This window comes from Hippoglossus hippoglossus, chromosome 17, assembly GCF_009819705.1.
Source record: "Hippoglossus hippoglossus isolate fHipHip1 chromosome 17, fHipHip1.pri, whole genome shotgun sequence".
Taxonomy (NCBI): Eukaryota; Metazoa; Chordata; class Actinopteri; order Pleuronectiformes; family Pleuronectidae; genus Hippoglossus; species Hippoglossus hippoglossus.
Window position 1 is genome coordinate 18,710,641 of NC_047167.1, and position 21,382 is coordinate 18,732,022.

The following is a 21,382-nucleotide window of genomic DNA, read 5'->3' on the forward strand; positions in this document are numbered from 1 at the left end:
AATATCCAAGAAATTGCACTTTGTCAAAGTACTACAAACTGGATTTGAAGGCCTGCTGCCCACACTGCTGGGTGGGTAATCTTGTATATAAGGATGATCTGTATGACTGTTCCTGTAAAGTTAAGCCAAAGCTTCTCGAATGCCCCCTGGTGGCCGGCTGCAGTGTGGGTCATATACCCTGCATCTTGTGTGTCATGGACCAAACCAAAAAGTCCCAGTGCACGTCAAATACATTTTTAAAAATATATATTTTTGACTTTATGGACTTCCAGTTATTTGATGCTATAAAACAGGGTTCGAAACATTATGATTGACAGCTGAGACTCACTTGTAATTGTAAAAACTTGACCTTTAGTGTTTCAGTGACTCTTTTTCAACATGTAAAAATGCTGTAGAAATGTTTCTTTAACGTTTAGATCAACTTCAACCACAAAGAAACGTTTCAGGTTGAATTAACAAACATTTCTGTCTGTAAACACATAGAATTACAAAAAAAGTAGTGAGAAAAGTAAAGACTGAATGATACAATAAAGAGTCCAGAGATCAACTAACAAGACAATAACACACACGTCAATTAAAATGGGTTGACATAAGATTGGAGACTTTCTGTCTTTGATATTAATTTTACGATATCTATTATCCATTTAACACTCAATCCTATCTGTGGAATTCAGTGGCTAATGTGCAATGCATTCCACTGTATATATTCAGTTTCAATTGTATACATAATGTCTATTATATTTCTTTTATACTTCCTTGCTCTTATAGAAGGTAGAATAATTGTCAGACTGGTTGTTGTAATGAATGAGATTTAAAGATGTAATGATCAGGTTATTAAGGGATGTGATATTTTTGAGAAAACACCTACTGCTGCAAATGAATGACGTATGGAACAATTACAAGTTAATAATAACACAATTTAATAGAAATAGAACATATAAAATGGAAACAGCGAAAATGTTTACTCAGGGACTGGCCGGAGAGTTACTCATATATGTGAACAGTGGAATCTCTGAAGCTGAATTGGTTTAATTAGATGAATATGTGTGGATTATGTGCTGCTGGTCAAAATAAATACATTTGTAATTCCTCAGGTTGAGCTTTTTGGAGACGATAAAGAATGAAAGCGACATTTAATGGATGAAACGCTCTAGAATGTAATGAACAAATTAAATAAAATGATGATAATCAGTAGTATTTGCTTCATACTATACATTAGGATCCATCCATGTTTTTTCTTTTAGCAGTTGTTTGGCCACAGTTATAAATATGATAACAATCCAGTCTTTCTTTGGCACAATACAAGTTTAACAGCAACTAAATCATAGCTGTCACTCAAACAAGTACACCATGCTTTGGGCGGATTGCAGCTCTTCCAATTAAATCCCATTAAAACATATTCTTCCTGATACTGGTAATATTTTTGTTGGCTCTGTTTTGGCTTTCTTGTTCACTCCGTCCAAGCTCCTGTCCCGGTTAGTCCCGGTTCGTCCCGGTTGGGCCCGGTTAACCCAGGTCAGTGCCCCCCCGGTGTTGTGACTCAGACGGTTTCCTCCCGGAACCTCTCCGCCCTCTCCCTCCGCTCGGCCCCGCGTCTCCTCGCTTAAGGGGCGTGTGCGCGCTCCCGAGACACCAGGAAATATGGCGGCGCTCATGACGCTCAGTCAGGTAAGAAGCGAAATATGTCCCGAAAAGCCTGTTAAATGAAAAGCTGCTCACCATCCAGGGACGGGGACAGTGTCCCTGTGCGGTCACCTCCCCGCTGCTGGGCGAACCGCGGTGAATCCCCGGCTGTGGAGCCGTAGCAGGGACGTTTCGTTGTGGGGGGGAAAGAGTTGGTTGGCTCGTTGAAGTGAAGATAACAAAGTTACTGTAGGTTTCTTTCATGTAGGAGGGAAGCTACCGTTGTTAGCACAGGGACGCTAACAACGACAGTGGCACCTGTTTACCATCGTTAAAGTGGAACCAGAGCCAATGTGTGCAGCTAGCTAACGTTAGCTGTGTTTATCTCCTTCAGTGTGTAAGAGTGTCTCCCTGTGAACTAACAGCTCCAGTTTGTCTACTCTCTCACTGTGACTCAGCTGCTGTTGTTGTGTTTCTCCTTCTCCCATCTGCCCTCTGCAGCTATCGGGTGGAAACCCAGCCTATGAACACTATTACAGACAGGTGAGACGTCCACTGCAGCTACTGTTCACTCAGTTCTATCGCTGTAACAAACACAGTTGTGTCTCCATGTGTCCACTTCATGTTTTGGTCTTGACTCTTGTGTAGCTGGATCCTGGGAACACAGGCAGAATATCAGCTGTAGACTCGGCTCAGTTCCTGAAGAAGTCGGGGCTGTCGGACAGCACATTGGGGAAGGTGGGTTTCAAACACATGAACACATGAGACACACAGAGTGTATATTTAATAATCTATGGCTTCTAGATTGTGTTGTTATTGTTTCCCTTAGGTTTGGGATTTGGCAGATTCGGAACGAAAAGGATATCTGGATAAGAGGGTAACACTGAATTCCTCTGTACGTTTGCAGTGATTGCTGATGCTGATGTGTGCATTTAACACCCTCTCTTCCTCTTTTGTAGGGTTTCTTCATCGCTTTGAGACTGGTGGCCTCAGCACAGGGGGGAAATGACATCAGCCTTAACAACCTCAACCAAATCCTAGCGGCCCCAAAATTTGTAAGTATTGAAATGGAGTGTGCGACAGAGGGACAAATGGCAGTTGGAGAACTGACCATTCTTGGAGCTTCCTGCATTTGTTCCTGTGTTTGTCTTGAAAATGACCTTATTCTCACTTTGTCTTTTACAGAAAGACAGCAGCAGCCCATTGTTAAGTGCTCCCACGACAGCGCCTGACTCACAGTGGGCAATAAGGGTGAGTTGATAGTATTTAAATAAATAAAAAAACATTATTGAAGATATAAGAAAGTAAAGCTCGTCATCTAATCTTGAGTGTTTTCTTTTTCTCTCCCAGCCTGAGGAAAAAGGGAAGTTTGAGGGTATTTTTGAGAGTCTGGGTCCTGTGAAGGGTCTCCTCCCTGGGGATAAAGTCAGGCCCGTTTTGATAAACTCCAAGCTACCTCTGGATGTGTTAGGAAAGGTGACGTGACGCTTTAGAGTGATTATACCCACACACAACACAATTTTAACAGTTCAAAGCAGCTAAATCCTGTTTATTTTTTTGCATTTCATTACTGTTTCCGTAGATTTGGGACCTAAGTGATGTCGATAAAGATGGGCTTTTGGACAAAGATGAGTTCACAGTGGTAAGCTAATAGAAAAAAATACGTGATATAACTAAAAAATGTAACAGATTAAATCACATAAATGAACTGATTTCCCCGTTGTCTAGGCCATGCATCTGGTGTATCGAGCCATGGAGCAGGAGCCCGTCCCGACGAGCCTACCCGCTTCCCTCATCCCCCCTTCCAAAAGGAAGAAGTCTGCCGGTGCAATGCCCGGTGCTGTGGCTGTGCTGCCTGGTCTGTCGGGGTTTCCATCCGGCCATGGTCCTTTCAAAGACTCCTTGCGAAGCACTCCTCCTCTGAGCAGCTCTACTCCCCTCAGCATCAGTGCTGTGAACCTCTCTCCAAAACACTCCTTCAAATCCAGCACACAGGTATGTCACCTCACCTCCTCACTTGGGTTTGTCTTGAGGTGCTGTTAGGAATAAATGATGTTACACCCCAATATAGAAGCAGTGTGAATTATCACATGAAATAATGAGACTAATGTTCATTTATATGATATACTCCATAACTCTAATGTACTTCAACTCATTTAGTCAAAAACTATTTTATAACTTTTATTTTATAGATTTTATAACATTATATTACAAGTTCAGAGTTGTTATAGGGAGTTATTTTCCAGCCTCTCTCTCTCTCTCTCTCTCTCTCTCTCTCTCTCTCTCTCTCTCTCTCTCTCTCTCTATTAAAAACTATACTTACATCCAGTAAAAACAATTGGTGTCACCTCTTTTATTAGCTGTCTGATGTCATTGGTACAGATTCCTTACTGATTGGATTGATTGTTTTAGAAAAAGAATACATCCTTCATATATGTCTCTAAGTGCAGTGACCTGTAATCCAGGGTAATCCCATGTACTGTATGAGGATGTCTGTTTCTGGATATAGAGAGTTTTGTAAGTAGAAATACAATGTGAAAATGTTAAATAAACACATATCCTGCTCCTCATCAAATAAGTGTCAGAAGGGCAGGACCTGGCATCGCAAAGAAACCAACATATTATGTATTGATGCTCTTCTATTGCTAATGACTGGACTTGTTTTGCCACATTGCTCCAAGCATTGTGAACTGATCTTTCACCTGCGACTTGGAGGAACAGGTTTCCCTGAGAGTGAAGGGAAATGAGGTTCTCTGCTCGCAGTCTTACCACAATTACCTGACGTGGCTCTAATGGCAATTTTTCTCAATGAATGTCATTTAAATTTTCGTTTAAAGCTATTTTTAGCCTCACTAAAGCGGTAAATTCTCTCTCATACCAAAAACTAAATACCATATTTTGTAGGGATCCTCGTGTAATATGGTATATTTATACTGTGAAATGTTCTTGTTTACTCACTGTCAATCTGATTAGTTTATTTAGTGACAGTGATCACATTTCCAGTATGGGTGTGAACGTGGGTCAGGCTGTTTGTGGGAAACAGCTGATGAGCAAAGCATTGCATTTTCATCAAGGGGAGGATTCATAGTAATTATTCTCCCAGGAGTCCCAGGATTTTGTTGTAGATGTTTTGAAATCACATAATTGTTGTTCTCTGCTTATTCTAGCCGGTGGTGAACTGGGTGGTGCCGGTGGCTGACAGGGAGCGATATAAAGACATTTTCAAGCAAACAGACTCAGACGGTGACGGCCTGGTCACTGGCACCGAGGTGATAGAGATCTTTATGCAGTCCAGTCTTTCCCAGACGATGTTGGCGCAGATATGGTGAGACCACATCTCGGTTCAGATCCTAAATATCTCTCTCTCTTTCTCTCTAGCTTGCACCAACACAAACACACAACACACACACTGGATATAACCAACATAATTTGGTCCTTGTGAACACAAATGACTTGTGTGATTATTTGCATATAGAGTGGGGAGGTGAGATCCAATCACAAGTGCTGACAGGAGACACATTTTAATGCCAAACTAGTCATCAGATCTTTCAGGACGGATGTTAACATCAGGTCTCTAAAATCTAAAAAGAATAAAACTAAAATCCCACATTTTGTTGTCCTGCCTGGAAAAACTACCTTTATTATCTAAATGGCCTTTTCATTGTCAAGATAAAATGATCCAATCACACTCATGCTGTCATACCTGGGTACCTGAGAAGGGCTCAGTGACTCATTCACATGTGCTGCAAGTTTGATCAGGTTCAGTACCATAGCACCATCTTTTGGACAGTTTGAATCATTACATTTTCTCACGCATAAGTGAGAAAACTTGAAGCGCCTCTTAAGTGCGTCAGTGGAAATGGTTAAACGTGCTCCGATATTATTATTATCTCACAAAGTGTCCGGTATATGAGTTTTCTGAGTAAAGTTTACTCTTCTGTCTGCAGGGGATTGGCCGACACTAAACAGACGGGAAAGCTGAACCATGAGCAGTTCTCTCTGGCCATGTATCTGATTCAGCAGAAGGTCACTAAAGGTGTCGACCCTCCCTCCAGTCTCACCCCAGACATGATTCCCCCCTCAGAAAGGACTGGAACAGCAGCAACGGTTCCCGTGAGTCCGGACTTCAGCTCACTCCTGCTTCGTCTTTATGTTTCTCTGTTTATTCAAACTCTCTCTTTTCCAAAACAAATATTGTCACTGTCATCTGATTCTGTACCTTAGGAGTCTACGTTTCACTGCAACTGCAGCATTTTGAATTCAGACTTTTGCTCTTTGGCCTTTTAGCCTTTGCTCTGCAACCCTGTTTATATGCTTTTTCTTTGTATGACCTCTTCTCTATCCAACCGAACAGAGCTATGGGGGCCTTCTGTCCTCTGTGAGGCCTGAACCTGCTGCACTTGCCAGTATGCGCAGAGTGAGTAGTTTAGCTTTGTGTCACAAGGTGGTGCTCTTGTACTGTCATATTCTCCATCTCTGTCTGAAGTACTGGGTGTAAACACCTTGTTCCTTTTTTATTACACATCAGTTTACCAAGTTATGTTCCCAACAGAAGGAAGCACAGGACATCTTAGGTCTTTTTCGCTTTTGTCAACATTTTTGGTTGTTTCTGCGAAATTAGTTTAACTTTAGCTGCATTTATGGCTCACACTGCCACCTGCTGGAGCTTCACCAGCAATGGCCCATCACTGCACCCAGTGCCAACATATGTCCATCAATATGTGCTTACCAATTCAATTATAACAAGTAGTGTGTTTATAATTAAGCAATTGATGTTACGAATAGAGCAAAAATACAATTAAGTCTGAGAGCATTCAAAGGACTAAAGTAGAATTACACACACTTTGGTAAATCTTTCACAAGTGCTCTCACAGATTTTAAAAAAAAATTGAAACTCATTAATTTGTTATAAGCCTGATGTTGGACACTCATCGATAAGACCGATGTCACTGTGGTGTTACATTCTTCTGCCTTGTCCTATGTGCACTTCTCTTTTTCTATTGTCTGAATCTCTGGCTCCCTCCCTAGCTGTGCGAGGTGTTTGTATTTCCTTCCTGTCTTTTGTTTTGTTAGACTGATCAGTGGGGAGCTCCTCTTCCCTCCTGCATACCTCTCCTTCTCCCCTCTGCTCTCCTTCTCCCCCCTTTTCCCCCCTTTGCACATTAGAACATTTCTGCTAAGACCTTAATCGCATCCATTTAATCATTTCCCTGTCCCAGCTGCCGTTTGCCACTCTCTGTGTCTCTGTTCTCACCCTCCATCACCCTCACGTCCTACAGTGAACCTTCTTACCCTGCCTTCATTTTCTCGTACTCATCTGCCTCAATGTCTCTGGCCTCAGGACAGCAACAGCTCCACAGGATCAGCCGAGCTGACAGGCATCAGAGAGCTGGATGACCTCGGTCAGGAAATAGCTCAGCTGCAGAGGTGAGCCCCTGCACCCTGAGTATAAGGAGGAAAGGATAGTTTTGTTTCATTTCCTCTGAGAAAAAGGAGGAAAGGTTGCAGTGAGGTGATGTTGAGGCTCAGGATCAAAGCTCTTTTAAAACATTAGTTTTAGTTTATTGTTCCTTTTAGTGTTTTTTTTATTCCTAGAGAGACTCTGCAAAGAAAACAATATCACCATGAAGCTTTACTAATACTTTGTAAGGCGATCGACATGCATTGAAAGTTTCAGTTGGACTAAATATAAATTTGTATTTCAAATGTTTACAATTATATACTAAATATTCTGATATATTTTAGTGCTTTAAGCATGCTTAGTCCATGGAAATAAAAGAATACTGATCAGATGGTTGCAACAGATACCTCATCTTTTCTGATTTCAAGTTTGAAATGTTTTTTCACAGCATAGCTGAGTTGGCTCTTTTGATAACATAATTTCGTACTTGATTCCCATGCTCTCCTCCTACGTGCTTCACCGACAGAGAGAAATTCATCATGGAGCAGGAGATCAGGGAAAAGGAGGATGCCATCAAGCAGCAAAACAGTGACGTTCAGGTAAGGCTAAGTAGAGGTAATTTAGAGTCAAACATCAGTGAATTTGTATTTCACGAGTTGCAGTTCATCTCAGTGCTTGGTTTCTAAAACTCTTGGTATGATTGTTTCTCGGACCCTCAGAATATGCAGAATGACTTGGACAGGGAAGGCAGCAGCCTGCAGGACCTGGATTCCCAAAAGCAGGATTCCCAGGAGCGTCTGGAGGAGATGGACCAGCAGCGCTCCAAGCTGGAAGGGATGCTCAACGACGTCAAGATCAAGTGCCAGGAGGAATCTCAAATGGTCAGAGACTTATTAAAATACATAACAAAAATTCTATTGTATTAAATATTCTGCTTCTGGTGATATGATTATACACAGTTCTCATCTTATTGTTTTGAAATGTCTTTACTAAGCAGAGAGTGGTGTATTTGGAGTCAGGTTACAGATATTACTGTGCATTCATTCTGATTATTTTTACACCACATGAACGCTCAGTCAAGCATTGAGGTCAGTCGGGGATACGTTATTATTTTTAAACAGTCACAGTGTAAGTGTGGTGTGTAATCTTTTTTTGGGACATGATAAATATGTTAGTACATGAAGCATTGCACTTCTAATTGATTTGAGGTATAATGATGATCATCATCATCTTACTGTACTGAGGTTTCTTTCCTGCTCTTGAGAGCAAGCTTAAATAATACTAAACACTACTGCTTTAATTTGTCCAAACAAGCAAAACTAAATTAACGAATCAAACTCATATTCAAAAAACAAGTCTACGAATATAAAGCTTCCCTCTTTCGGTTCTGCATGCACGTATCAGATATCGTCCCTGCAGAGCCAGATCCGCTCTCAGGAGAGCGACGTCCAGAGCAGGGAGGATGAAATGAGCCGCACCAAGGCAGACCTGGGCCGGCTGCAGGACGAGGAGGCCCAGCTGGAGCAGAGCCTGCTCTCTGGTCAGGTCCAGCTGGACAGCATCATCAAGTCGCTCAAAACCACCCAGGAAGAGATCAACCAGGTCAGTGCAGATGTGGAGACAACAGGTTACACAAGATTCTCAAGTAACTGATTAACTCACTGTTTTGTAGCACAAAGATAAGATTGAAAAGTTAGATAGGTTTAGTTGTTCACACAAATATTAGCTCTGGATACTCAGTCATAATGCAGGACTGGAGGTAGAAAGGTTTTTATATTTCATATACTATCTGCAATATGTTTTATTTAGCTGGAAATCGTGTTGAGCATGCAGCAAGTTCACTTTTGGAAAAGTTTTACTTTCATTTCTCCCGATCATTGTCCTGCTTATGATTCATGCTCTGAAGCACACTGAAACGAAACTGTTGGAAGCTGCTTCCAGATATGCACTGAGCCCAGGATATTTTTTTCGGTGGGGCTGCATGTGAGAACACAAATGTCCGAGCGACATTTCTGGAGTTTTTCACGACAGCCGTCTTGTAAAATGTCAGAGTGAGCCCATGTGAAAATACAGCAGGAAAATGAGAATTCACTGCATTTCTATACAGGATCAACACAAAGTGTCTTGCCTCCTACATGACCTACCAAGGCATTTTACTGTTGTTTTATCTGACCCAATTTTCCGGACATTTCCTGGAATTCATGTCTAAAAAATGCTCTATTGGATAAGATTTTCATCAACTCAGCTACTAACCACTAACCAGCGGCAGCCTGATTTCTACTCTTCTACTTTGCTTTAAAAATATTTTTATATTTGAAAATGTGGCATCAAATCAGTTTACTAACTTCTGCCAGGTGGGAAATCAAATACATGAACTATAATAAGTGGAATCACATAATTTTTACGTGTGCTCAGGCTCGCGGCAAGTTGTCACTGATCCAGGAAAGCCAGAAGGAGATGACCAAGACCATTGAGCAGTACAACGGCGCTTTGAGCGACATCAATGGAGGAAACTTCAGCAACCTGCCGGACTTAAGTGAAGGTTTTGCCGAGAAGGAGAACGGAGGATTCAGGAGCACGGTGAGGAGACGATGAAACCTGTATATATTCTTTTCGTCTAGACCTTTCCACTTGAAAAACCTGACTGGTTTTGGTTGCTTGTCCTCAAAAACCCAGACAGAGTGGAGAAAGTGGGGAGCATTTCAATCTTCACAATTACTTTTTTTTTTTACCACTCTTACCCCTACTTTACCTGTTCAGTGCGATTCAGATGCCAGAGTTCAAAAACAAATACTCTCTTGAAAGCTTGTTTTCATAGTTCGACAGCACTCATCAAACTTTTTAGTTCCTGTAATTTAAAGGTATTTTTGTTGAATGTGGCTATAAGTCATTCCTTACAACTACAGATTAGATATTCTGTGTTTGTTCTCTTTCTTTTCAGTTAGTGTGCATACTTTTCTTTTATTGTTGTCTCTCTCTGAACTCGTGGTGGTTTTTCTGTTTTCATGCACCAGGATGATTCTTTCAAGTCGAAGATCGCCATGTTCAACACCAGCAGTGCTAAGGAGGCTCCACCCGACCCCTTCCAGACAGAAGACCCCTTTAAGTCTGACCCCTTCAAAGGTCTCCAACACATTCTTGAATCTCTCTATTATTTGCATCTATATATCTGTAGGGTTGAGGATGATTGCTCTGCTAAATACTTGACTCAAGCTTTTCCTTTTACTACCGGAATAGGTACCATCTTTGTTGTTCATGCGGTGAAAGAATATAAATAATTTACTATATTCATACAGTATCTTGAATGGCACTCAGTAGAGCGCATACTTCCACCAAGGCCTAACACTCCCCTTATGAAACCACAATTTAATTCTGTAGATCCGGATTTTTATTTGAATCTGCACCAAATTTCACATTCTCATATACATCAGTCCCCTAAACATGCCTGATTTTCTTTATCATGATCTATGGAAAAGAAACACAAGCTCCTTAATCGGCGGGGGTAATAATTTCTTGTCAGAGGCTGAAGATGACTGTCTCTTTCCAGATCCATTTGGAGCAGACCCTTTTAAAGAAAGCGATCCCTTTAAAGGCACCTCATCTGAAGATTTCTTTAAGAGGACGGATAAGTCAGACTTGTTCGGATCCTCGGAACCCTTCGGAAGAAAACCCTCCCTGCCAGCCAAGGTATCAGACGCCTCCTGTTTTTCAGCGATCAAACTCGATAGTCTGAAATGCTGTTTTCCTTTCTACATTTAATGACTTACTGTGGTGCTGATACTGTAGAAACAAGCCCTGACGTGTTTTCACCATTGTGTGCACGCGGTTATGCAGATGTGGTCATTGCGTATGGATTTTACAAAAGATCTTTTGAATAGCTCACCCGCTGAACTTGTGCTTTGCTTGTTTTTCCCAGCCAAGTGCCTTCAGCGGCGGTGATCGCTTCACATCAAACAGCCCAAAGCCAAACGATTCAGGTACTTTGCTGCACACATTGGATGTCAGTTTGCAGAGGATGATTAAATTCAGATTATTCTGAGTTCATGTTTATCCCTGTTGTTTCTGAGACAAGTCCAAAACTCTTAATTTTCCTGTTTAAATGAGTATTTAGGCTGTTAAGTTGTTTTGTAGTTGTTGTTTTTTCTTTTCACACGGAACAAAAACAGGTTGTCAAAGATTCCTTTGTATATTATTTGAGGTATTTCTTACTACTATTATTGTAATCAGGAAGCTGCTATACTGCAGTAGAAGGTACTTTACGCTGACTTCCTGCCATGGCACTTGGTCAAATAAGAGAGCGAAAGCCTCGGCGTCCCCGTGCTAAATATGTGCAGATTTTCCACGCAGGTTTCCCACAATGTGACTCTATTAACAGAGGTCAGAACGTGAGAGAACGTCCTTGTTGTGAAACTCATCTCAAAGAGTCCTTCTTTGCTTTTCTGGGTGACGTGTTAGATTTAGATTATGTTTTTGGGGGCATGAGGGGCAAACAATTTTTACTCACTGTGGCTTCACTTTTTCCTGTGGTTTTGGGCTATTTTTAGTTGAGTACCTACGCATTTAACTACTGGCCAACTAAAAATACTCCCCCCTACCCTGGAAAAACAGGAGGCTCGCAGGATCCAAGCATAACAGAAACTCTGTGACTGCTGGTCCTGCTCTACTAGAATACACTGCCACTCCTTTAACCAGTTCATTCCTGCTTCTGTCCTGCCTTTATATCTGCTGCTATTGACTCGCTCTGCCTCATTCAGTGCCGAAGTTGTTTTAAGTTAGTGGCCGGTCCTGGCCAGTGCTCTGCAGCGCTTACACACCTCCACAAGAACACAGAGGCATCTGTAGCCCTGAGCCCAGTGACTGTGTGTAAAAGAAAACACTGCGTAGCTCACATGAATGGGGTCTCTTGTGGTTGCACATGCACAACAAACATATTCTATTACAATGTTTTGTTTTTTCACTGTAACGATCTGCAGTTTTTTTTTTTCATTAAGCAGCATACCACTGAGCTTCAAAACAAGCCGGGCACAGTTCTGGTTAACACTGCGCCAACTGACGCCTCTAATTAGTTGATCAGATACATACGTCAGGTTAAACAAAACCTCTACGTTCCAGGGTTTTTTTTTTTCCAAAAATGTCATGGAAAATTAAACGGTCATGCCTCATTCCCTCCCCTGGAAATCATACGCAGGCCCTCTCAGAATAGGCCCGAGATGTAGAGATGCTTTTGAATGCGTGGTTCGGGGGACTGAACTTCATTATAGTTTCTGGATCTTTCCATAAATGTATTCACATGTTCCAAATGCTTCTCAATGTACTCTTGTCACAGAAGTGTTTGGGAAAGTGGACCCGTTTCGAAGCCAGTCGTTTGGAGGCAAAGGAGGTGGTTTTGCTGACTTTAGTCAGATGTCAAAGGTAAGTTATGAATCAGTTGCACCATAAAGCATCATTTTCCACCGAAGCTGTAGAAAAACGGTGTTGTTAATTTCTTCTCTCGTCGTGATTTATTTCTTAATTGTTTTTACCAGTTTATTACGTTTGTGAAAACAGTCTCTCTGGTATGAGGCCAGAGGCTTTAGATCTTGGCTGACATTTCTGTTGGCGTCATCATGCTGTGTGATAGGTGAGGGATTTTCTTTGTGTGTGAACAGAAACCAGACAACCCAGTGCTCCCATCAAAGAAAAGTGTGCCTAACCGACCTGCACCTCCCTATGGTAAGTGCTGAATTTATGTACGTGTTTGTTTGCTTGCCCCAACATGACCGTGCTTGCTGCTTAACTTGATATTAATGGTTTATTGTTGTTCATAACCAGCATGTATTGTTGGTTTAAACTAATTGAATTCGATGCCATTTATGATTTATCACGCTGTTGTTGTCGGTACAACTTCAAGTCGTCCTGTTCTACTTCTAATGTTTGCAACTTGTCACAAAAATGTAGCAGCAACAACATGTACTCAGTTTGACTGTCGTCCTATTTAACAGGGATTATTATGCCGTGATGGTATTAGGAAAAAAATCACTTCCCTGTTGAGCTGTGAGGGCGCAGGAAAAGTTTCTGAGAGGTTTCTGAAGTTAGAACAGTAAAGTTGGTGGCGGGAGGATATGATCCTAGCATGGGTTTCTAAAAGTAATGTGTAATAAAGACAGTTTAAAGACTTTATTTTTGTTTAAGTATCTCCATGCTGTGTGAATTTACTGAGATGCGATAAAAAAAAAATACTCTTCTCAGCTATTTAACCTCCTGACATATTTACCCTCCTGTTCATCTCGTTCAAAGTCACACACATGCTGACAGGACATGCCCAACACATGCCCTTCCGCTGTTACCTTGCACTTATTCTTTTAGCAGAAGCCACAGCGTGAGAAAGTTGGTGTTCCCCTTTGCTTAACCACACAGAGTGGTAGAGATGAGTATCGACTACTAAATAGCGAGCCAGCACCAGAGATGTGTTTCGTTCATGATGGGGAAGTGAGAAGCCCACACTCAGTCGTGGGCCGCTCTGAAGGTTCTGCATCGCTGGAACAATTGTGCAACGTGTTCTGGTCGAGTAAACCGGTGTGAATTAACTGTTGCAGCAGTTTTTCAGGCATTTGTGAAGCAGTGTAACGAGTAAATTAGTATTTCATTAGAGAAATCGAAGGCCTGTGAGTTTGCTGACGCAGCCTTTTTGTGTTGTTGGTTCAAGTTTGAAGGATGAGAAAAAAAAAATCCTGGCCAGATAATAATACATCATTAGAGGAAATGTCTTCAGAGCTTACTGGAGACGAGGGTGGGTCAATCTTCTTCAATTCTCTTTTCCAAAAAAGCAGCACTCTGCTTATCAAGCTGCGATGCATCAGTCAGCTTTACTCAATAAATGTGGTTAACACCTTTTTTAAACAGACATCACCCATGGGGTAACTACATAGCTTCGAGATCTAGGCTTCCTGTAAAAATTTTGCAACACAATACGACCCACGCCTCTGAAGTGTGAGGTTATTTTCCCAAGGGGGCTAACAGTTGTTATCCTCCATACAGTCAGACCTTCGAAAAATGTTCTTATGACATGGATTTGGTATTTATTTAAATATCTTCCTTCTCCAGTGGGTGTGCTCAGTTCGGGTGCGTCAGAGCCGTTCCAGAGTGTTTGCTCCGCGGCAGACATTAAAGACTCTAATGTTTCGGCAGACTCGAGTAAAACATCCAAAGACTGTCCTGTGGGTTTTGCACATGTTGACTCTGTAAGTGTAGTCTACTTACAGTTCTTTCCCGTTGGATCACGTCCCTTTGTCTGCATGAGCTGCCGAACCCTTCGATCTCACGCTCTGGATTCTGGAGCTGCAGGCTCACAGGTGTCAGCTGCTCTGTCTCTGGGCCTCATTCTGTTAACTCTGCCTCACACGGTGACTTTAGAAGGCAATCACAGGACTGCTGTTTTCTACTGGCTGTTGACTAACAACTGACAGAACACCTCAGAGCTTCGAATGAAAGTAAGAATACGTGTGTTTGCATGGCCGACTTGGACAGTTCCAGTTAACTTGCTAGACCGTCTGGTAAAGGGGCTTCGCATGCTCGTCGTCGTAGTCTCAGACAGGAAGTCAGGATTTATACACTGTTAGTAGGCGAGTCCGTGAACTTGCCCGGTCAGGTAGCACTGGAGGAGCATTTTTCAAGTGTTGAAGAACCAGCTAAAGGCTTATTTTCTGTCAAAGCATGATATGCCTGGAAGCAGAGCACAACAGAGTAAATCTGCCTCTTTGTCCTCCGCCTTCCGCTTCTTTGCTCTCGTGTATAGTCTAACAGCTGAGCGTGCTCTCAAGTGGGAGGATGATGCATGGCAGTTTTTTTGTTTCCGGATTGTTTCATTTGATGTGACATGAATTTATGTTATCCCTCCTGCCAGCATGACAGTTGTGAAAGGGATTTGTGTGGTTTCATTTTTTTTTTCATATCGAGCTCTGTATTGTAACCTTTGTTTTTCTGCCAGGATCCGAACATGTCAAGGTAAGACTGTACGAGGGTGTGGTGGTCAATTCTTTGCATGTGAAAAACCTGTCCGCACAGCAGAATCTGAGTTGGGTGATTCATCAGCACGATTATTTGCAATGTATCCACAGTCACGTTGATCCAGCTCCTGAATATTTATGTGACCAGTGATTTTTGGCACCGCTGTAGCTCGAGGTTTTTGCGTAGAAATCCTTTTAATTAAGCTTTTAGTGCTGATTTCTTTGCTGTTTTGTGACGTCCCAGTGAATTATAAAGTCTTGATTTATGCATTTCTTTTTCTCAGCTTACCGTTGTATATCTCAAATAATTTCAGTGTTGTGTGAACATAATTCTTTCTGCCAAATTAGGCCTGATTTTAAATTTGCAACCACCTTTTGTTTGACATCGGCTTTCGTCCAGTGATTTGTCTCTTTTTGTGTGTGTGTGTGTGTTGAAATGTCAGCCTGGGTTTTGTCCACATCTAACGTTTGTTTCCCTGCTCTAGTTTGGAAGTGAGAACCAGCAGCTGGAATGGGCCAAGCAGGAGAGCGAGCGTGAGGAGCAGGACAGGCTGAGGAGGCTCCAGCTCCAGGAGCAGCAGGACCTTGAGTTCGCCATCGCCCTCAGCAGGGCCGACATGCCCAGCGCCTGACCAGGCACGCCCCACCGCAGCTTTCCAGTCCTCTTCCTTTTGCCTTATAGTCCTCCGTCCTCTGGCGCATGACAACAGCACAGACACTGGCCCGACATGACTAGCAGCCCCTGTTACCAATTTGTGCAAGACACCAGTGTTTCCCCCACCGTCAAATGACTCTGCATTTAGCCACCGGTTAAGGTTCATTGCTCCCAAACTACATGGCAACTATAATCAGGGACAATACGGAGCCACTTGATTTAAGCCTGGCTTCATCCTGCAAGACCAGAGCGATTTAACGAAACCCAAACCAGAAGGCTTCTCGACTACAACCTAAATCTAGCTCCATATCTCGTCGTGGTTAATCACCCTGCCTTAACCAAAAGCCTGTATGTTGCAAAAAAAAAACAAATAAGGAAATCTTAAGAATATTTTACCATTTTATTTGTGTACAAAAGCAATGAATCTGTTGAGTATGAAGAACTTGTAAAGTACACTGTATAAACTGTTTTATATAACCTTTAATTACTCCGAAAAAGTCATATTGAAAGTAAGAAAGTCAAACCATACAAGCTAACAACTCTGTTGGCCTGAGTTTGTGCGAGAGTTATGTTCATATACTGTAAATATTGATAGTTTTATTTCCAAGTCCGTCGCCCAGGACTAGATTTTAGTTATCGGCATGATAATGGCATGATTTAGATTTTCATTTCAAATGTTACAAGTGTTTCCTTAGAATTCTGAATGCATATCTTATATTTATGGCCTTAGAGTCTGTGGATTGAAGAAACGTTTGAATATAGTCAAACCCTCAACAGGAATATACATGTCAATGTAGAAGTTGTGATGATTTGGGAAACTGATGAGCATTTTATTCCTATAGCAAAGCTTCAGTTAGTTAACTTCTTGTGTTTAGAGTCATTGAGTCGGTCGTGATAATCATGGAGGTCTTCCTTTCTTCTGATCAAAGTTCAGTCGGTTTCACCTGGAGCGCTGTTGATCCGCCCCTCTGATGTCAGCTGGTTTGTCATTGGCTGCCTTGTTGTAACGCCCAAACAACCTGCACTCCCATACAACTAAAAGCCTCTATCAAATGGAAAAAGTGTAAACCTACGTTGTTTATGCTGGTGCTGTTACATTTTAGATTTCTCCTCTTTTTACATCTTCTTCTTCTCCTTCTTCCCCCTCACATCACCACTCATGCACAGTGACATCTGCTCTTTAGCAAGTTTTTAGCTTTTTGCTCCAATCAACCATTGGATTGTTCTTTTTAAGCTCTGTGTTTTTTCTGTGCATTAATATCTAATGATCCAGTTGAAGGACATTTGTGTAAATGCCCTTACATGGCTTCCTTGTAATTATGAAACACTAATCAGGTTTATTCGGCACATAATGTAGGCACTGTATATTCCAGCACCTACTGGACAAAGTGGAATTGCCTTATTTATCAACATATCAACATTTTAACGTTATATTGCACAGTATGTATGTGATGATGATATATATATCTATATAGATATAGATATATATCTCTATATATATATATATTAAAACAATTCTTAGAGTTTTAAGTTGCTCAGAAGTGTACTAGCTTTTAATTGAATAAAAGTGATTTTTAACATTGCTGGAATATGTTAAGTATTGTAATAACGGTCGCAGAAAGAAAGAAACACAAAGTAATACATTTATTTTGTAATCTAAATTATTCATCAGTGGTAAATATAGATGTATTATGTCAACTTTAGTTTTAAATGGTAATCTGCTTCTTTTTGACAATCATTTTCTTGTAGTTCAAGATTATTTGTTGACATATTTGAGTTCTGCATTGATATTGTGACAAGAAAAGGGAAATGAGAGTGACACATTTGCATCTTCCACCGTGGTATATTTTTGACCGAGTATGTGCTTCCTCTTTTTGTACTGAATTGCAGCAGAGTTGTATACCCACACGTGACACCACTTTCTATCAAGTTCTGTTTAAAGTTTTTAATATTGATTAATCACCAAAACCACGTACTAGAAGAAAAATGTTAAACATTTATGAACTTTTAAAAAAAGATGCCGTCTGGTTTTGATACATCCACTCAAATCTAGCCTCTTTGATGCTGGTGAAACAAATGCTGACACCACGCAGACATATTATGCACAGACCCGGATACTTTGAAACTGTAGTGCGGAGTGACTCTGTGTAATTGTAGTATTAAGGCCCTTTGATGTCCTACTATAATTTCTACCCATCAGAAAGGGAGTCTAAGGGCTCCCTGATGAGGGTTTGCTGTTCCCCTCTGTCCAGACGGCTCCTGGCTCACTCTGTAATTATGGAGATGGAGTGTTTGTATTTATAGGCTAAGCCCACAAGTGGCTGCCCTTTTTCTGTCGTGCAGCTGCATAACATCACAGTGGAAATCAAGTGGCCATATTTAAAAATTGAAGTGGGTCTACAATGGCAGCATGTACAACCCGTTTACTGTCACTGGTGTGATGGGGTGCAGGTCTGCGGCGCTGCACTCGAAGCGGCTGAGAGCAGAGTATGAAACTTCAAGTGGGTGCATGTGGTTCATTGAACTCGAGGTGTGAACAAGAGGTCGCTCAGCACGAAAGAGAGGAGCTGGGACGTCAATTCAATTTCATTGATTTTTAATATTTACAATAAATACACATTTTACAGTATAAAATCCATTTACATATTCTTATAAATTTAAGTAAAAAATAATGCACAGGACATCAAGCCCTGATAGTGTACAGAGGGGCTGGATCCAGGAGTTTCACACCAGAGGAGACAGTGATGACCCCGAGCAGGAAGAAGCAATAAAATAAAAAAAAAACAGTTCAGGCCATTTGGACATTGAGGCAGTTTAAATAAAACATTGTCTTTGCACACGTTTTGGCAACTGTATGTGCATCTCACTCCCGTCGACAAGAACATGTACTGTTTTGTGGCCATGTCTTTCTGTCACTAAGAGTTTTTACAGTAGCACAGTCATGAGAGAGGCACTTGTGTCAAACACCGCATTCCAGTTCTGTCAAGGAAGAGTAGTATATACAGGGCCAGCCCCTTCTTGGTCTGCCTGCTCTAAAGCAAACAAAGCTTTTCTAAAGCTTTCAAAGAACCAAAGTAGTACCAGCTACGTCATTAGAAAATAACACTAAAACTTTTTTTTAAAATTCAATATTATATATATAAAAAAAAAAAGACTTTGGTCATGTGGAGAACAACTTAAATAAAAAAATACATCAGTTGGATCAAAATAAAAATAACACAACCCCCCACCCCCCCTGAACCCCAGGTCCTTATGGGGGGGGCCTTCACATGTGCCTCTTCATGTGAAGAGCCAGGTGGTCGGACCTGGAGAAGGCCCGCTCACACAGGTGGCACTGGAAGGGCCTGTGTCCGGTGTGTTTTCGGAAATGACGAGTGAGCTCGTCGGAACGGGCGAACTTCCAGCCGCAGCCCTCCCAGCTGCAGTGGTACGGCTTCTCACCTGCGGGGACAGAAAGAAGAGGACATGGTCAGAATGTGCTGAGAGGAGACACACGGCTGTGCTGCAGGGGAACTGGTCTAGTCTAACTGGTGGCGCTAGGTGTGAGCTCGGACTTACCGGTGTGCGTCCTGAGGTGAGCCTTCAGGTGGGAGCTCTTGGTGTAAGTTTTGCCGCAGCCTGCGAACGTGCAGGTGTGCGACGCCGTGCGCTTCCTCGGCCATGTGCGTCTCCCTCTCTTGGGTTTGGACTCCAGCAGCTCCAGGGGCGAGGAGGGCGGTGTGAGCATCACCCTCTGCGCGCCGGGCTGCAGGCTGAGACCCTCGTCGTACATGCCGAAGGCGGCGTGCTGAGCGTGGTAGGACATGTGCAGATGCGGGGCTTGCGGGTGGTGCTGGAAAGGCACCGCCGTGTGATACTTCTGCGGGAAGTTCATGGACTGGCACAGGTGCGCCTGGCAGTCCGAGGCTCCCCGCTCGTCGGGGCTGAGCGGCGGCGTCATGTTGCTGGCTGCCCGCGGGGAGATGGCCACCCGGGGCTGCTCGAAGGACATCATGCACGAAACGTTCCCCTCCTGCTTGATTTTGCTGCAGCTCTGAGGCACCATGCCCACGATGGGGCCGTACGCGTCCATGGATGGCTCCACTTTGATGTTGTCCAGGCGGGGAAAAGGCGCAGTGTTGACATAAAACCGTCCCTGAACGCCGGGGTTGCGCGTAATGCCATAGTTGTTGGTTCCTTCGGAGCGCAGCAGCTCGGTCATGAGGCTGACGCCGTACGGGGGCGGCGGGGAGCGGTGGTCTTCTGCCGGGTAGGATGGCACCGAGTGTCCGCTGGTGTACATGTTGGGCTCCACGGTGCCCACGTACTCTGCCCCACTGTCGGAGCCAGTCGTGTTGGCGAGAATAAAATCCAGATCCAGATAATTGCTCAGATCCTCGTCGTCCTTTTTGCTGTGATTGTCCAGGTTTTGTACCATTTCAAGCATCGAGCAGCTGCTGGAGACTAGTTTGTCCATCTCTCCTTTCCACCTCTGAAAGAGTAAAGAAACATCATCAGTTCACAGAGCCGATCACAACAACTTTAAGTTTAAAAAACAAACAACTTTTCAGTCTCTTAATGTGACAAATTAAGTTTGTATCTAGTTTTCTTTACGCAAATTCGTTGTTTCAAACTGCGCAAACAGGTGAAACAAAGTCACATCTGATCCAACTCGTCGCGCACGTCCACACATTTCAAAGCACAATCGTTAACTCACGTTTTCCCAGGGTTTCTCTCTTTGGTTTGAAAAGGTGGCGAACGACGGCAGCATCACTCCGGATAAAGCCATCTTCTGGTTGGTATAATCAAACTGGGATATGTGGAGTCCGAGTGGGTGCGCGCCTGGAGTCCGTGCGCCTGCTTCCCTGTGTCTCTCCACAGGCATGAACAAGTTTTAAAAAGTGGTAGGAGGTCCTCCGGCCTTTTAACTCTCCGGGCAGTTCGCGCCTGGCCAATTGTGAGAGCTCAGGAAACCACGTAGAGTTCGGTAAATATAGCTCTTTATAAAGCGGCTCCTGCAGGCAAGCGCGGCTCAGTGCGCCGTGTGACCGGCACCGAGGCGCAGGGCAGCCTATAAAGCGCGGGCCCTCCCCCGCACGCTGACGCACGCCACGCACCGACCAACCTGAGCCGCGGCTGGAAAAAAGTTGCAGGCAAATCACAAACACACGGGCGATATAGCAACGGTACATTCTTACGTAACGTGGTGAAATAGAACAAGAGTTAATGACAGAAGAGCCCCGGAGGCCATGGAGCGGCATTAATAACTTCATATGAAAGCTGTCAGGGCTCCAGTTAATCACCAGCACGGATAAATATTAATATATACACATCAAAATATACAACTCCGAGCAGTGGGTTAGGAAACACGTTGAATAAGAACCATAAAACTCAGGATTAATTGATTTCATTGAATCTGACAAGATGTTTTTCTTAAAATCTCCATGTGGTTTTATTTGTCGGTTTCCAGTTTCAGGCCAGTTAAGTTTTTTTCTTTACCTTCATGATAATGACTCTACAACACACGCTCCATTCATACCTTCAGATCTGTGTCTTTAAAACATCTGCATATTAAATGTATGATCATAATAATGCCGGATTTATAGAGATGTTTAAGATATTCTCTGCTGTGTGTGTGCGTGTGCGTGTGTGTTACATGTGAATTGTGGTTATATAGAGGTTAAGGTTAGACATGAACTAGTCACGATTAAGTTTAGGGATAAGATTGAAGATGAATAG

At 42.7% G+C, this 21,382-nt stretch overlaps 2 protein-coding genes across 9 annotated transcripts; one reads left to right on the forward strand and one right to left on the reverse strand.

The window, feature by feature from the left end:
* The first annotated feature begins 1,571 nt into the window (after positions 1-1,571).
* On the forward strand, positions 1,572-16,624 carry LOC117778070 (epidermal growth factor receptor substrate 15-like 1). Of its 8 annotated transcripts, XM_034613317.1 has the most exons (25): positions 1,572-1,668; positions 2,125-2,166; positions 2,272-2,361; positions 2,453-2,500; positions 2,583-2,678; positions 2,809-2,874; positions 2,974-3,099; positions 3,206-3,265; positions 3,352-3,618; positions 4,791-4,948; positions 5,571-5,736; positions 5,978-6,040; positions 6,965-7,050; positions 7,551-7,623; positions 7,744-7,905; positions 8,429-8,626; positions 9,440-9,604; positions 10,039-10,147; positions 10,572-10,711; positions 10,941-11,001; positions 12,351-12,436; positions 12,673-12,736; positions 14,108-14,244; positions 14,991-15,007; positions 15,495-16,624. In XM_034613317.1, exons 1-25 carry the CDS (start codon positions 1,642-1,644, stop codon positions 15,562-15,564), a joined length of 2,577 nt encoding a protein of 858 aa, XP_034469208.1. In that variant the 5' UTR covers positions 1,572-1,641; the 3' UTR covers positions 15,565-16,624. The 8 variants fall into 8 exon arrangements, 7 of the variants coding, with proteins under 7 accessions (XP_034469208.1, XP_034469207.1, XP_034469210.1 ...); XR_004616724.1 differs by having other exon boundaries at positions 14,108-15,007; positions 15,495-15,626; XM_034613316.1 differs by lacking the exon at positions 14,991-15,007.
* A 1,619-nt stretch (positions 16,625-18,243) lies between these two features.
* klf2b (Kruppel-like factor 2b) lies at positions 18,244-20,700 on the reverse strand. The gene is made up of 3 exons (XM_034613321.1): positions 20,361-20,700; positions 19,223-20,135; positions 18,244-19,105 (listed from the first exon to the last, which is right to left on the reverse strand). The coding sequence occupies exons 1-3, from the start codon at positions 20,526-20,528 to the stop codon at positions 18,930-18,932; spliced, it is 1,257 nt and encodes a 418-aa protein (XP_034469212.1). The 5' UTR covers positions 20,529-20,700; the 3' UTR covers positions 18,244-18,929.
* Positions 20,701-21,382: the final 682 nt, after the last annotated feature.

Bases quoted from the DNA above. Each gene is read 5' to 3' on its own strand.
- LOC117778070 (XM_034613313.1), top strand. From the start codon at position 1,642: ATGGCGGCGCTCATGACGCTCAGTCAG. The intron at 3,100-3,205 runs GTGACGTGACGC...CTGTTTCCGTAG, and splicing joins CTCTGGATGTGTTAGGAAAG to ATTTGGGACCTAAGTGATGT. The intron at 7,051-7,550 runs GTGAGCCCCTGC...CTTCACCGACAG, and splicing joins GAAATAGCTCAGCTGCAGAG to AGAGAAATTCATCATGGAGC.
- klf2b (XM_034613321.1), bottom strand. From the start codon at position 20,528: ATGCCTGTGGAGAGACACAGGGAAGCAGGCGCACGGACTCCAGGCGCG. The intron at 20,136-20,360 runs GTGAGTTAACGA...TTACTCTTTCAG, and splicing joins GAGAGAAACCCTGGGAAAAC to AGGTGGAAAGGAGAGATGGA. The intron at 19,106-19,222 runs GTAAGTCCGAGC...CTGTCCCCGCAG, and splicing joins TCACCTCAGGACGCACACCG to GTGAGAAGCCGTACCACTGC.